Below are 11,204 nucleotides of genomic sequence, written 5' to 3' on the forward strand. Positions count from 1 at the left end.
AAGGGTCGCAAAGAGTCAGACTTGACTTAGCAACTGAGCACATGAGCACATCCTGAACCAAAGCAAAAAGGGAGAATTTCCTTCACCAACAGAATCTGGGAGGTGCTGAGAGCTTGCTGTAAAGGGGAGGACTGTGTTTTTGAGCACAGGTTCCTGGAGGGATAGAGCCAGAAAAAGCAGACCAGGTTAGCCCACAGAAAAGGACAGAGTCAACTTTGAACCTGTTCTGTGCCGTCTCAGGGGAAGAAGGCCTTTGAACGCATCAACAGCCTCACATTCAAGAAATCACTGGACATGAAGGCCCGCCTAGAGGAAGCTATTTTGGGTACTATCGGGGCCCGACAGGAGATGGTGCGACGGAGCCGTGGTGAGAGGAAGGTGTACCCCACACATGTCCCCACCCAGCGCCGCCCACACTTTGTAAAGGTTCCCCGAGATGGGAGCTGTGGGGAGAGGGAGGTATACCCCCACACGTGTCCCCATCCAGTGCCTCCCACGCTTTGTACAAGGGTCCCTGAGACGGGAGCTGTGGTGAGAGGAAGGTGTACCCCACACATGTCCCCACCCAGCGCCACCCACACTTTGTACAGGGGTCCCCGAGACGGGAGCCATTCCTGCCTACTGTCTGGCTCGCTTTTCCCAGAAGCCCACACATCGTCTCTGTACATGTGGCACTTGGGTTTCTGTGTTCCCTGTTCATGTCTAACCGCGTGCACCCCGCAGGCGTCCACATCATCCAGTGTCCTCACAGGGCTCCCACGTGTGTATCTTTTCATGGTCACGTGTGTCCTTCTGTCTTTGCACATGTGTGAACACCCACCTGTGTGTCTCAGAGAGGAGCCCGTTTGGGAACCAGGAGAATGTACGCTGGCGGAAGAGCGTCACACACTGGAGACAAACCTCGGACCGTGTGGACAAGTGGGTGTAGGCGGGACATAGTTCACAGGGGTTAGATCAATTTCCAGAGAACTGCGGCCCCAGGGCAGATAAAGGGAAAGCGCCCAGCTGTCGGGGGAGGAGTCTGGCCAGGAGAGGCCCTCCCAAGCCCGTCCCATCCCCTCTAGGACCAAGGATGAAATGGAACACGAGGCCTTGGTGGACGGGAACCTGGCAACCGAGGCAAGCCTGGTGGTGCTGGATACACTGGAGATCATAGTGCAGGTATGGCTTGATCCAGCATCTCCATGACCTCTGACCCCACCAACGGGCCTTGTGATCTCTGACTTGAGAATCCCTCTCCCTCCCTGACTCCATAACCACCCCAGTCTCTAAGAGCTGGATTTCTGGCCTGCCAGACGGTGATGCTGTCAGAGGCCCGGGAGAGCATTCTAGGCGCGGTACTGAAGGTCGTGTTATACAGCTTGGGCAGCGCCCAGAGTGCCCTCTTCCTGCAGCACGGCCTGGCCACGCAGCGGGCTCTGGTCTCCAAGGTAAGTATCTCTGCCAGCCACGCCTCTGAGAGCAACAGGCACTGCCCAGTCAGTCCCGGAGCACCTGCTGTGTGCCCAGACACACTCCTCAGCCGCGGTTTGCAGAGGAATTGAGGATCAGAGTGGCAGAGTCGGTTACTTGGAGTCACACACAAGGGCTTCAAGTGGCTCAGACGCCAGTGCCTGCTGGTTTTGGCCAGAGAAGGCAGAAGAGCCCTGTGCTTCTGCCCAAGTCCCCACGGGGAACCGTCTGGGTCAGAACAGGGAGAGGCTCACCGGTGTCTGTTTCCCCTTGGGTGCGGCGGCCAGTTCCCAGAGCTGCTCTTCGAGGAGGACACGGAGCTATGTGCCGACCTCTGCTTGAGGCTCCTCCGCCACTGCGGCAGCCGCATCAGCGCCATCCGCACACACGCCAGCGCCTCCCTCTACCTCCTCATGCGCCAGAACTTCGAGATCGGCAACGTAAGCGGGGCGCGGGGCTCCAGGGAGGCCGTTGATTAGGATTCTTCATTAACTTTTTTAATAAGTTGTGTTTGTTTATTTTTGCCGTGTTGGGCTATATTCCTGCCCGCGCACTTTCTCTAGTCGTGGTGCACAGGCCCCTCATTGCAGTGGCTTCTCTTACTGCGGTGTGCAGGCTCTAGGCCTGTGGGCTTTAGTAGTTGCCTGTGGCCTCAGTAGTTGTGGGTGCACGGGCTTGGTCACCCCGTGGCATGTGGAATCTTCCCAGACCAGGGATCGAACCCGTGTCCCCTGCATGGCAGGCAGATTCTTAACCACTAGCCTACCAGGGCAGTCCTGACCAGGAGTCTGGCTCAAATAGACACGAGGCAGGAGGGGAGAGGGGTGATGTCAGCAGGCTGAGAAGGTCCTGCCTGGGGTGAGGCTCCAAGACCCACAGGCAGGCGTGCTCTTCCTCCTGGCCCGCCCAGAATTTTGCCCGCGTGAAGATGCAAGTGACGATGTCGCTGTCGTCCCTGGTGGGGACCACACAGAACTTCAGTGACGAGCACCTGCGACGTTCACTCAAGACCATCCTCACCTATGCTGAGGAGGACGTGGGGCTGCGGGACAGCACCTTTGCTGAGCAGGTGATCCCCGAGGGGCCCCGGCCCCACCTTCCACAACCAGGGTCTTGGCCCCACCCTGCTTGACCCCCAACCCCACCACTTTGGCCACATCGCTCCCGGCCCTTCCCCCACTCCAGGTCCAGGACCTGATGTTCAACCTGCACATGATCCTGACTGACACGGTGAAGATGAAGGAGCATCAGGAAGACCCGGAGATGCTTATTGACCTCATGTACAGGTGAGGAGGGCCAGTCGGGACCCTCAGTCGAGGGGAGAGGAGATGGTGGGAGGGAGCAGGTGAGCGTACAGGTAATAAGAGAGACAAGTAAGGATGGACAAGTGATGAGGGACCAGGAGAGCAGACAGATGAAGACCAAGGGAGAGGGAAGGCAGGTGAGTGGAGCAGTGAGAAGACAGGTGAGGCCGCAAGTAAGGGCAGGTAAATGAGCAAAAAAAAGGTGCCAGAGGAACATACAGATCAGGATGACAAAGCAGAACAAGGACAGGTGAGGTAGACAGGTGAGGCGCTAACCCATGAAGGGGTGACAGATCGAGAGCAGAGTGATTTGGAGGAGAGAAGAGTATTTAGTAAGAAGCTGAGGAGTGGGAGATGGGGGCCCAGGTAATGCAGACAGGGAAGGGAGGGGGCATACAGAAGGGAGGGCCCTAGGCAGACAAGTGACAGGGCTCAGGGTTCCAGGTAAACTGATGAGCAGAAGGACAAGTGAGGGAGTGACACTTGTGAAGGGATGGACAGGTGTGGAGTGGAATGTTAGGAGACAGGAAGAGAGGCAGTGATACACAGGTGAATGGGAAGACAGGTGAGAGTTGGACAGGTGAGACAGGTGAATGGGGTACAGGTGAGGAGGTTGGCTGGTCAGATGGAGACAAGTAGGAGGACTGCTGAGAAGAAAGATGAGTAGAACAGTAAGTGAGAAGACAGGTGAGGGGATGGACAGGTGAGAGGTGAGGGGAGGGAGAGGTGAATGAAGATTCAGGTGAGGAGATCGTCTGGGGCAGATGGCTGGGGTAACAGAAGGGGATGGACAAGTGAGGGGCGAGCAATGAGGGGCAAGGTGAGTCTCCACCCTCCTCCCACCTCCCATCACCCTCACCTGGGCTCTAGGATTGCCCGGGGCTACCAGGGCTCCCCAGACCTGCGGCTGACGTGGCTGCAGAACATGGCGGGGAAGCACGCGGAGCTGGGCAACCACGCGGAGGCCGCGCAGTGCATGGTGCACGCGGCCGCCCTGGTGGCCGAGTACCTCGCGCTGTTGGAGGACAGCCGCCACCTGCCTGTGGGCTGCGTTTCCTTCCAGGTGAGTGGCGGGGGTGGGGGTAGTGGCAAGCGGGAGTGTGGCATGTGTGGGTAAAAGACCAGGCTCTGAGCCCATCTCCCATCCCAGAACATCTCGTCCAACGTGCTGGAAGAATCCGCCATCTCCGATGACATCCTCTCACCCGATGAGGAGGGCTTCTGTTCCGGGAAGCACTTCACGGAGATGGGGCTGGTGGGGCTGCTGGAGCAGGCGGCTGTCTACTTCACCATGGTGAGGCCCAGGGCCTGGGGCAGCAGCGTACTTCCACTCTTGGGCCCCATACCCGCTCCCGGAGATTCCAGATGGAGCTGCTGCGAGGATTTGGGTCTCTCTGAAGCCGCTTTCCTGCCTTTCTCCCCTTAAAACTCTTGGTACATGGGTAAGGCTTGAGTATATTCACTGACCATTTTAAAAAAAATTCTTATTTTGGCCATGCCCGGAGGCTCTGGGGATCTTAGTTCCCTGACCAGGGATTGAACCCTGGTCCCCTGCAGTGAGAGCATGGAGTCATAAGCCCTGGAACACTGGGGAAGTCCCTAAAATTCTTTTCTGTTATGCAAAATTTCAAAAACACATAAAAGAAAGTTGTATCCCCCACCACCCCTCATACCCAGCACCCAAAATCAGTGACCACCTATGTTTACCATCCTGTTTCAGTTCTTTGCATTGAACCTTCTTTTTTTCCTTTCTTTTTTTTTAAAATTTTGTTTATTTATTTGTATTTATTTTTTGTTTGTTCTGGGTCTTCGTTGCTGCATGGGTTATTCTCTAGTTGTACATGGGCTTACTGTGATGGCTTCTCTAGTTGTAGTGCACGGGCTTCAGTAGTTGTGGTACCTGGGCCCAGTAGTTGCAGTTCCCAGGTTGTAGAGCAGAGACTCAATAGTTATGGTGTTTGGGTTTAGTTACTCTGCATCATGTGAGATCTTTCTGGATCAGGAATCGAACCCATGTCTCCTGTGTTGGCAGGTGGATTCTTTACCACTGAGCCACCAAGGAAGCCCCTAGAGGTTTTTTTGATGTTGTGTTTCTTATTGTTACTTTGCTGGAGTCTCAGAGACAAAGGCCTTGGGAATAAGCCAGATGGTGGACACAGACCTTGGACAGTCAGCAAATAGCTCAGGACACCTGTTGTGTGCCAAGCTTGATGTTGGCCCTGGCTGGCACTCAGGAGTGCCCATTACCATGTGCCAGCAGGCAGTGGTGTGTGGAGGCCTTAGGCATCATGCCAGAAGGGCTCACATTCAGGTACTGGTCCTGGGGAGCCCCTCCTGTCTCAGGTTCAATTTCCTGTCTGAGGGATGAGGAGAAAGAAAATGACTCCTCCTACCAATGAAAGAACATGGATAAAACATAGCTGTACTCAGTACCAGGTCCACAGTGGGATGGTGGAAACCACAGAGGATGTCTGTAAGGGCTGAGTGGAAAGGCTGGTACCCCATCTGGGGCAGATGCAGTCAGGGTAGGCTTCCTGGAGGAGGTGATAGAAGGTGGCACCCGGGGGAGTGGGTAGGAGCGTGGTTGTTCCAGGCAGGAGAGACAACCAGGGTAGGTGCTGGAAACCCTGACATACCCCCACACCCCAATCCCCAGGGCGGGCTCTACGAGGCCGTGAATGAGGTCTACAAGACCCTCATCCCCATCCTGGAAGCCCACCGCGACTACAAGAAGCTAGCTGCCGTGCACGGCAAACTGCAGGAGGCCTTCACTAAGATCATGCACCAGGTGGGCCCAGGAAGCCCTCCCAGCCCCTGCCCCCAGCCCCAGCCCCTGCCGACCCCTGCCATCCCCAGCTGACTTTGCACCTTCTCTCTCCCACCACAGAGTTCCGGCTGGGAGGTGAGTGGCCACCTACCTGCTTCTGGGACCCCCATGACAACTGGTCAGGGGACCAATGGTCGGGGACCACCAGGGGGCGCCGGCGGAGCACGGCTGCCTGGCCACAGGGGCTCAGTGGGCCATGACCGATGACGCACCCCCACTACTTCCCCCTGGGTCCCCCTCCCTGCCCCAGATCTCCAGGGCAGCTTGTGACTCACCCAGCTGGGAGCTCTCCAGTGACACCCCTCCCTCGGGCAGGGCCAGCTTGGTCACTGCCTGAAAGGGGGGCCTCCCGCTCCCGCCCTCTGTCTGTCTCTGTCTCTGTCTCTTGGTCGCTTCCCATCCATCTCTCCCTGTCTGTGTCCTTGCTTGCTCACTCTCTGTGTGTCTCTGGGTCTCATGTCTCCCTGTCTCCTCAACTTCCCCCAGGATCTCTGCTCATTTGCCATTTCATGTTCCCCCTCTCTGCCTCTCCCCTACTTGGGTCTATTTTTAGGCATCTCCTAGTTTGGGGAGAATTTTCTGGCCAAAGATGGCAGGAACCCAGAGCCAAGGCGGGAGGGCTGGGTGGGGGCCGGGCAGGGCAGGCGGGTCTCCTCCGTCCCCGGATCTCCCTACCCATAGAATGATTGTCATCGGGCTGCATAACCAGGACCCTGGGGGTTGGGGGCTCTGACCTCTGACCTCTGCAATGACTTTGTCTTTCTGCCCCTGGCTCCCACCTCCCTGTCCTGGTGCCCACCCCACCCTACCTGGATCCGCTTTGGTGAGTGAACATGAGCCACCCCCGTACTTCCTGGTGGTGGGTCATCTACCTAGGGTGGGAGGAAGGGGAGTCCCTCTTCCCAAACTTAGATCAGGGAGGGGAGGGGATGCCCTGGAACAAGGGAACCAAAGCCTCTGTCCCAGAACAAGAGACAACCATGACTTCCTTCAGCCACGTGTGCGTTTATTGAGCACCTACTGTATACCCGGGGCTCCCAGGTGGCACAGTGGTAAAAAATCTGCCTGCCAAGGCAGGACACGGGAGTTCAATCTCTGGGTCAGGAAGATCCCCTGGAGAAGGAAATGGCAACCCACTTCAGTATTCTTGCCTGGGAAATCCCATGGACAGAGAAGCCTGGCAGGCTGCAGTCTATGGGGTTACAGGGAGTCGGACATGACTTAGCAGCTAAACAACTATATACCCAGCCCCACAGACACTGAGAAGCGAGTTGTGAGCAACAGAGCCCTGTTCCTCATTGCGTATTGAGATCCATACTTTGAAGGACTGCATGGGGCGAGAGGGAGAATCGGAAGCTCAGGGTTTGTGTTCAATGAGAATAAAGATGGAGGGGGCAGCAGATAGGCTTGAGAGAAAGAGTGAGGGTGTGGGCAGTGGACAGTCGGCCAGGTCCACATCTCTGCCTGTGATGTGATGTTTTTGGGGTCCCCCCAGTCCTCCACCCATGCCCCCATCTTCTGCATGGGGGCTGGAGGACGTGTCTCTGGGGTAGGGGCCTCCCTGTCAATAGCAGCTCTTCCACAGCCCCAGCGCGTGTTTGGGACATATTTCCGTGTGGGCTTCTACGGCGCCCGCTTTGGTGACCTGGACGAGCAGGAGTTCGTGTACAAGGAGCCGTCCATCACGAAGCTGGCTGAGATCTCACACCGGCTGGAGGCATGTCCTGGCAGTGGGGGGTGGACAGGGCACTGGGCCGCCCTGGGGCTGGGTGGGGCCTGCAGCCGTGTGGCCCTGAGTCAGCCCCGTGTCCCCAGGAGTTCTACACAGAGAGGTTCGGGGAGGATGTGGTCGAGATCATCAAAGATTCTAACCCTGTGGACAAGACCAAGCTGGACCCGCAGAAGGTGAGGGCTTCCGACCATCCTCCCGGGTCCCCCAAATCCTATATTCAGAGACGCATGTACCACGTCCTATGGCCCCTCAAATCCTATTTCTCTAGGAAACTCCAAAGCTCGTCTCTCTCAGGGACCCCAAAATCCTGTTCCTCAGGGATTCCCGTACATCCAGATGAGATGTGAAAGTGTTAGTCGCCCAGTCGTGTCTGACTCTTTGCAACTCCATGGACTGTAGCCCACCAAGCTCCTCTGTCCATGGGATTCTCCAGTCAAGAATACTGGAGTGGGTAGCCATTTCCTTCTCCAGGGGATCTTCCCAACCCAGGGATTGAGCCCTGGTCTCCTAAATTGCAGGCAGATTCTTTACTGTCTGAGCCACCAGGAAAGCCCCAGATGAGACATAGGGAGACCTGAGAACCCAAATCCCTGAGACCCAAAACCCGCAGACCTAGGGAGGCTCAACCCCCTTTCTACAGGGATGGGGCCCCTGCGGGAGGCTGGCAAACCCCAGGTATGTGTGTTGGGGCTGAAACCCTTACCCCTGGGCCCCGCGCCCCAGGCCTACATCCAGATCACATACGTGGAGCCACACTTTGACACCTATGAGCTCAAGGACCGGGTGACCTACTTCGACCGCAACTATGGGCTGCGAACCTTCCTGTTCTGCACACCCTTCACGCCAGACGGGCGTGCTCACGGCGAACTGCCAGAGCAGCATAAGCGCAAGACGCTGCTAAGCACGGCCCACGCCTTCCCCTACATCAAGACCCGAATCCGTGTTTGCCACCGGGAGGAGGTGGGTGGTCAGGGGCGGCCCAGGGAGTGGGGAGGTGAAGAGACCCCAGACCAAGGGAGGTGGAGGACCCCCAAATTCCAGCCTCCAGGCCCTAGTCGGCAGACTTAAACCCCTCCCTCCAGAGCTCGCTGACCCAAGTCTGGACTAGAACCAGGCCAGAGTTATCAGCAGCACACCAAAAGCAGCTGAACCTTGAGCCTCACCCTCCCAGACCCAGGCAGGCAGGAGCCCCAGACCCGTTCCTTACACAGCCTCTTGGAATGGACTGTAGCCCACCAAGCTCACTCTGAACCCCCAGCCAAGATCCAAGCTGCCGCGGGCTGGTTTGGGTCAGGGCGTCTCCAGGCACCAGCTGGCACGTGCCCATCCCTACCCCACAGACGGTGCTGACCCCGGTGGAGGTAGCCATCGAGGACATGCAAAAGAAGACTCGGGAGCTGGCCTTCGCCACTGAGCAGGACCCTCCTGATGCCAAGATGCTGCAGATGGTGCTGCAGGGCTCTGTGGGGCCCACTGTGAACCAGGCACGGCCAGCGGGGGAAGCAGGCTGCCCAAAGCCCCACCAGGGGCAGGGGGTGGTGGTGTGCAGACAGCCTCATGAGCCCCTTTCACCCCACAGGGACCTCTGGAGGTAGCCCAGGTGTTTCTGGCTGAGATCCCAGAAGACCCCAAGCTCTTTAGGCATCACAACAAGCTGCGGCTCTGTTTCAAAGACTTCTGCAAAAAGTAGGCCTGACCCCATCCCCAGACAGGGCCCCTCTAACCACCCCCCCATTATGACTCTCTGCCTACCTGATTCCCCAGTACAGCCAGTCTATCAACCTGACCCCCCTTTATGGCCTCTCTGATTTCCATTAAGTCATGTCCACCATTAATGGCTCAGTGGACATGAGTTTGAGCAAGCTTCAGGTGATAGTGAAGGATAGGGAAGCTTGGCATGCTGCAATCCATGGGGTTGCAGAGAGTCAGACATGACTGAGCGACTGAACAACAATATATCCACCTATCAGACCCCCAGTATTACTGCTCTGCATGCCTGACCCAAGCTCATGGCCTTCCCACCTCTCTCTCTTTTTTTTTTTTTTTGGTTGCACTGGATCTTCATTGCTGCACACAGGCTTTCTCTAGTTGTGGCAAGTGGGGATTACTCTTTGTTGCGCGTGGGCTTCTCATTGCGATGGCTTCTCGTTGCAGAGCACAGACTCTAGGGCCCACTGGCTTCATTAGTTGCAGCAGGCAGACCCAGTCATTGCAATGTGCTGCTCTACAGCGCGTGGACTTCAGTAGTTGTGGCGCCTGGGCTTAGTTGCTCCACAGCATGTGGAATCTTCCCAGACCAGGGATCAAACCCAGGTCCCCTGCATTGGCAGGCGGATTCTTTCCCACTGAGCCATCTGGTCCTCAGGTGTGAAGATGCGCTGCGGAAGAACAAAGCCCTGATTGGGCCGGACCAGAAGGAGTACCATCGGGAGCTGGAGCGCAACTATTCCCGCCTGCGGGAGGCTCTGCAGCCTCTGCTTACACAGCGCCTGCCCCAGATGCTGGTGCCAAACACAGCCAGCCTCAGGTGCCTAACCCGAGTCCCCGGCCCACCCCTGAGAGGGCGAGATGGGGCAGGCAAAGCCCGGCAGAGTGTGGGGCCTGCCATACACGTGCCCATCAACACGGGTGCTGGAGGCTTTGCACATGCATGTGAACACTGGCACATGTACATAATATTCAAGCTCTGAGCCACCATTTCTGATCCTGGCTAGGTTATTTCTCAGGCCTGTGACTTCATTTTTCTGAACCTCAGTTTCCACGTCTGTCAAATGGGTATGATTCATATCTCCAGTGGTGGATTCTATGAAGGAATCTCCAGTTCCATGGCTGGATCAGAACCAACATTAAAGGAGCCAGGATGACCATAGAAGGATCTTTGGGGGAATGGGAGGAGGGGAAGGAAAGTAGTGGGAGGAAGGGGAGGAGGTGATGGCTGGAGAGCATTATGGAGTTGGGGACCACGTGGCCGTGTTGATCTCCTTCGTTCCTCCCTCCCCCAGGAACTCCTTGAACAGAGCAAGTTTCCGGAAGACTGACCTCTGAGCCCACAGGGCCTGAAGCCACTCCCAGAGGAACCAGGACCCTGGCCTCAGCTACCTGTGCCTTCCTGACAGTCTCTCCCACTGCCCACTTGGCTGTGAGGCGACCACATCATGCACGGGGCTGGGCCCTCTGTTCCTCTGTTCTCGTCTGTGTGCACTGATGCTTCTTGCCTTTTCTAATTTAAAATGGTTTTTGTAAACAGCCTGTGTGGTGTGGTCCCTGGGGGCTGGGTCCCAGGTGCATACTCGACCTAATTGTTGATGACGGACACTGAGAACTACTCGGGTGCAACAGACAGCAGTGACGACCCATGCAAATTCCTGCCCTTGTAGAGCTGACATTCTAGTGGGGAAGGCAACACACAAATGACAATGTCATGTGTGTTCATGGGGAATAATAGTGACATTTGTTAAACCCTTGCCCAGAGCCCAGACCTGTATAATTGCCTCCCAGAAAGACACTGTCCCCATCTATGGGCCTGGCTGCATGAGGGACAGCCTGCTTCGTGGTTACAGAATCATCTCAACGCCACTGTCAGGCAGACAGCATTCTTATCCCGGTTTACAGATGGGGAAACTGAGGCAGCCAGTAGTTAAGAGGCTTGGTGGTGTGGCGACTGGAAACCAGGTCTGGCTGGCCATGGAGCTCAGGCCTTGGCTGAGGTCTGCGGCCTCGCGCTGACCCACCCCTCCCTTCCCGCCCCGCGGTGGTCACGTCACACTGTACCAGGCCTGCGCTGGGCGGCTGGGGGAGGGGTGACCTCCCGCAGCCACCACCACCGCCGCCGCCCGCCCTCCAGGAGCTGGACTCCGGCCAGCCCCGCCCCCTCCCGCCCCCCGCAGCA

At 57.0% G+C, this 11,204-nt stretch overlaps 1 protein-coding gene across 9 annotated transcripts in view; it reads left to right on the forward strand.

Moving 5' to 3' along the window:
* The window catches only part of DOCK6 (dedicator of cytokinesis 6), a 47,579-nt gene extending 37,018 nt beyond the window's left edge, over window positions 1-10,561 (forward strand). For 4 of the 9 annotated variants that reach the window (XM_043466567.1, XM_043466570.1, XM_043466571.1 and 1 more), the window contains 18 exons: window positions 241-367; window positions 834-918; window positions 1,065-1,161; window positions 1,266-1,430; window positions 1,740-1,892; window positions 2,363-2,521; window positions 2,638-2,738; window positions 3,627-3,819; window positions 3,907-4,050; window positions 5,413-5,544; window positions 5,644-5,658; window positions 7,175-7,300; window positions 7,399-7,488; window positions 8,039-8,275; window positions 8,656-8,799; window positions 8,895-9,001; window positions 9,681-9,842; window positions 10,318-10,561. In XM_043466567.1, the coding sequence (XP_043322502.1) occupies window positions 241-367; window positions 834-918; window positions 1,065-1,161; window positions 1,266-1,430; window positions 1,740-1,892; window positions 2,363-2,521; window positions 2,638-2,738; window positions 3,627-3,819; window positions 3,907-4,050; window positions 5,413-5,544; window positions 5,644-5,658; window positions 7,175-7,300; window positions 7,399-7,488; window positions 8,039-8,275; window positions 8,656-8,799; window positions 8,895-9,001; window positions 9,681-9,842; window positions 10,318-10,360 (2,280 nt within the window). In that variant the 3' untranslated portion in view covers window positions 10,361-10,561. Of the gene's footprint in view, window positions 1-240; window positions 368-833; window positions 919-1,064; window positions 1,162-1,265; window positions 1,431-1,739; window positions 1,893-2,362; window positions 2,522-2,637; window positions 2,739-3,626; window positions 3,820-3,906; window positions 4,051-5,412; window positions 5,545-5,643; window positions 5,659-7,174; window positions 7,301-7,398; window positions 7,489-8,038; window positions 8,276-8,573; window positions 8,800-8,894; window positions 9,002-9,680; window positions 9,843-10,317 lie in introns of those variants that run through there. The other 5 variants (XM_043466569.1, XM_043466572.1, XM_043466576.1 and 2 more) reach the window with 3 other exon arrangements.
* Window positions 10,562-11,204: the final 643 nt, after the last annotated feature.

This window comes from Cervus canadensis, chromosome 4 (genome assembly GCF_019320065.1).
Source record: "Cervus canadensis isolate Bull #8, Minnesota chromosome 4, ASM1932006v1, whole genome shotgun sequence".
In the NCBI taxonomy this organism is placed as follows: domain Eukaryota; kingdom Metazoa; phylum Chordata; class Mammalia; order Artiodactyla; family Cervidae; genus Cervus; species Cervus canadensis.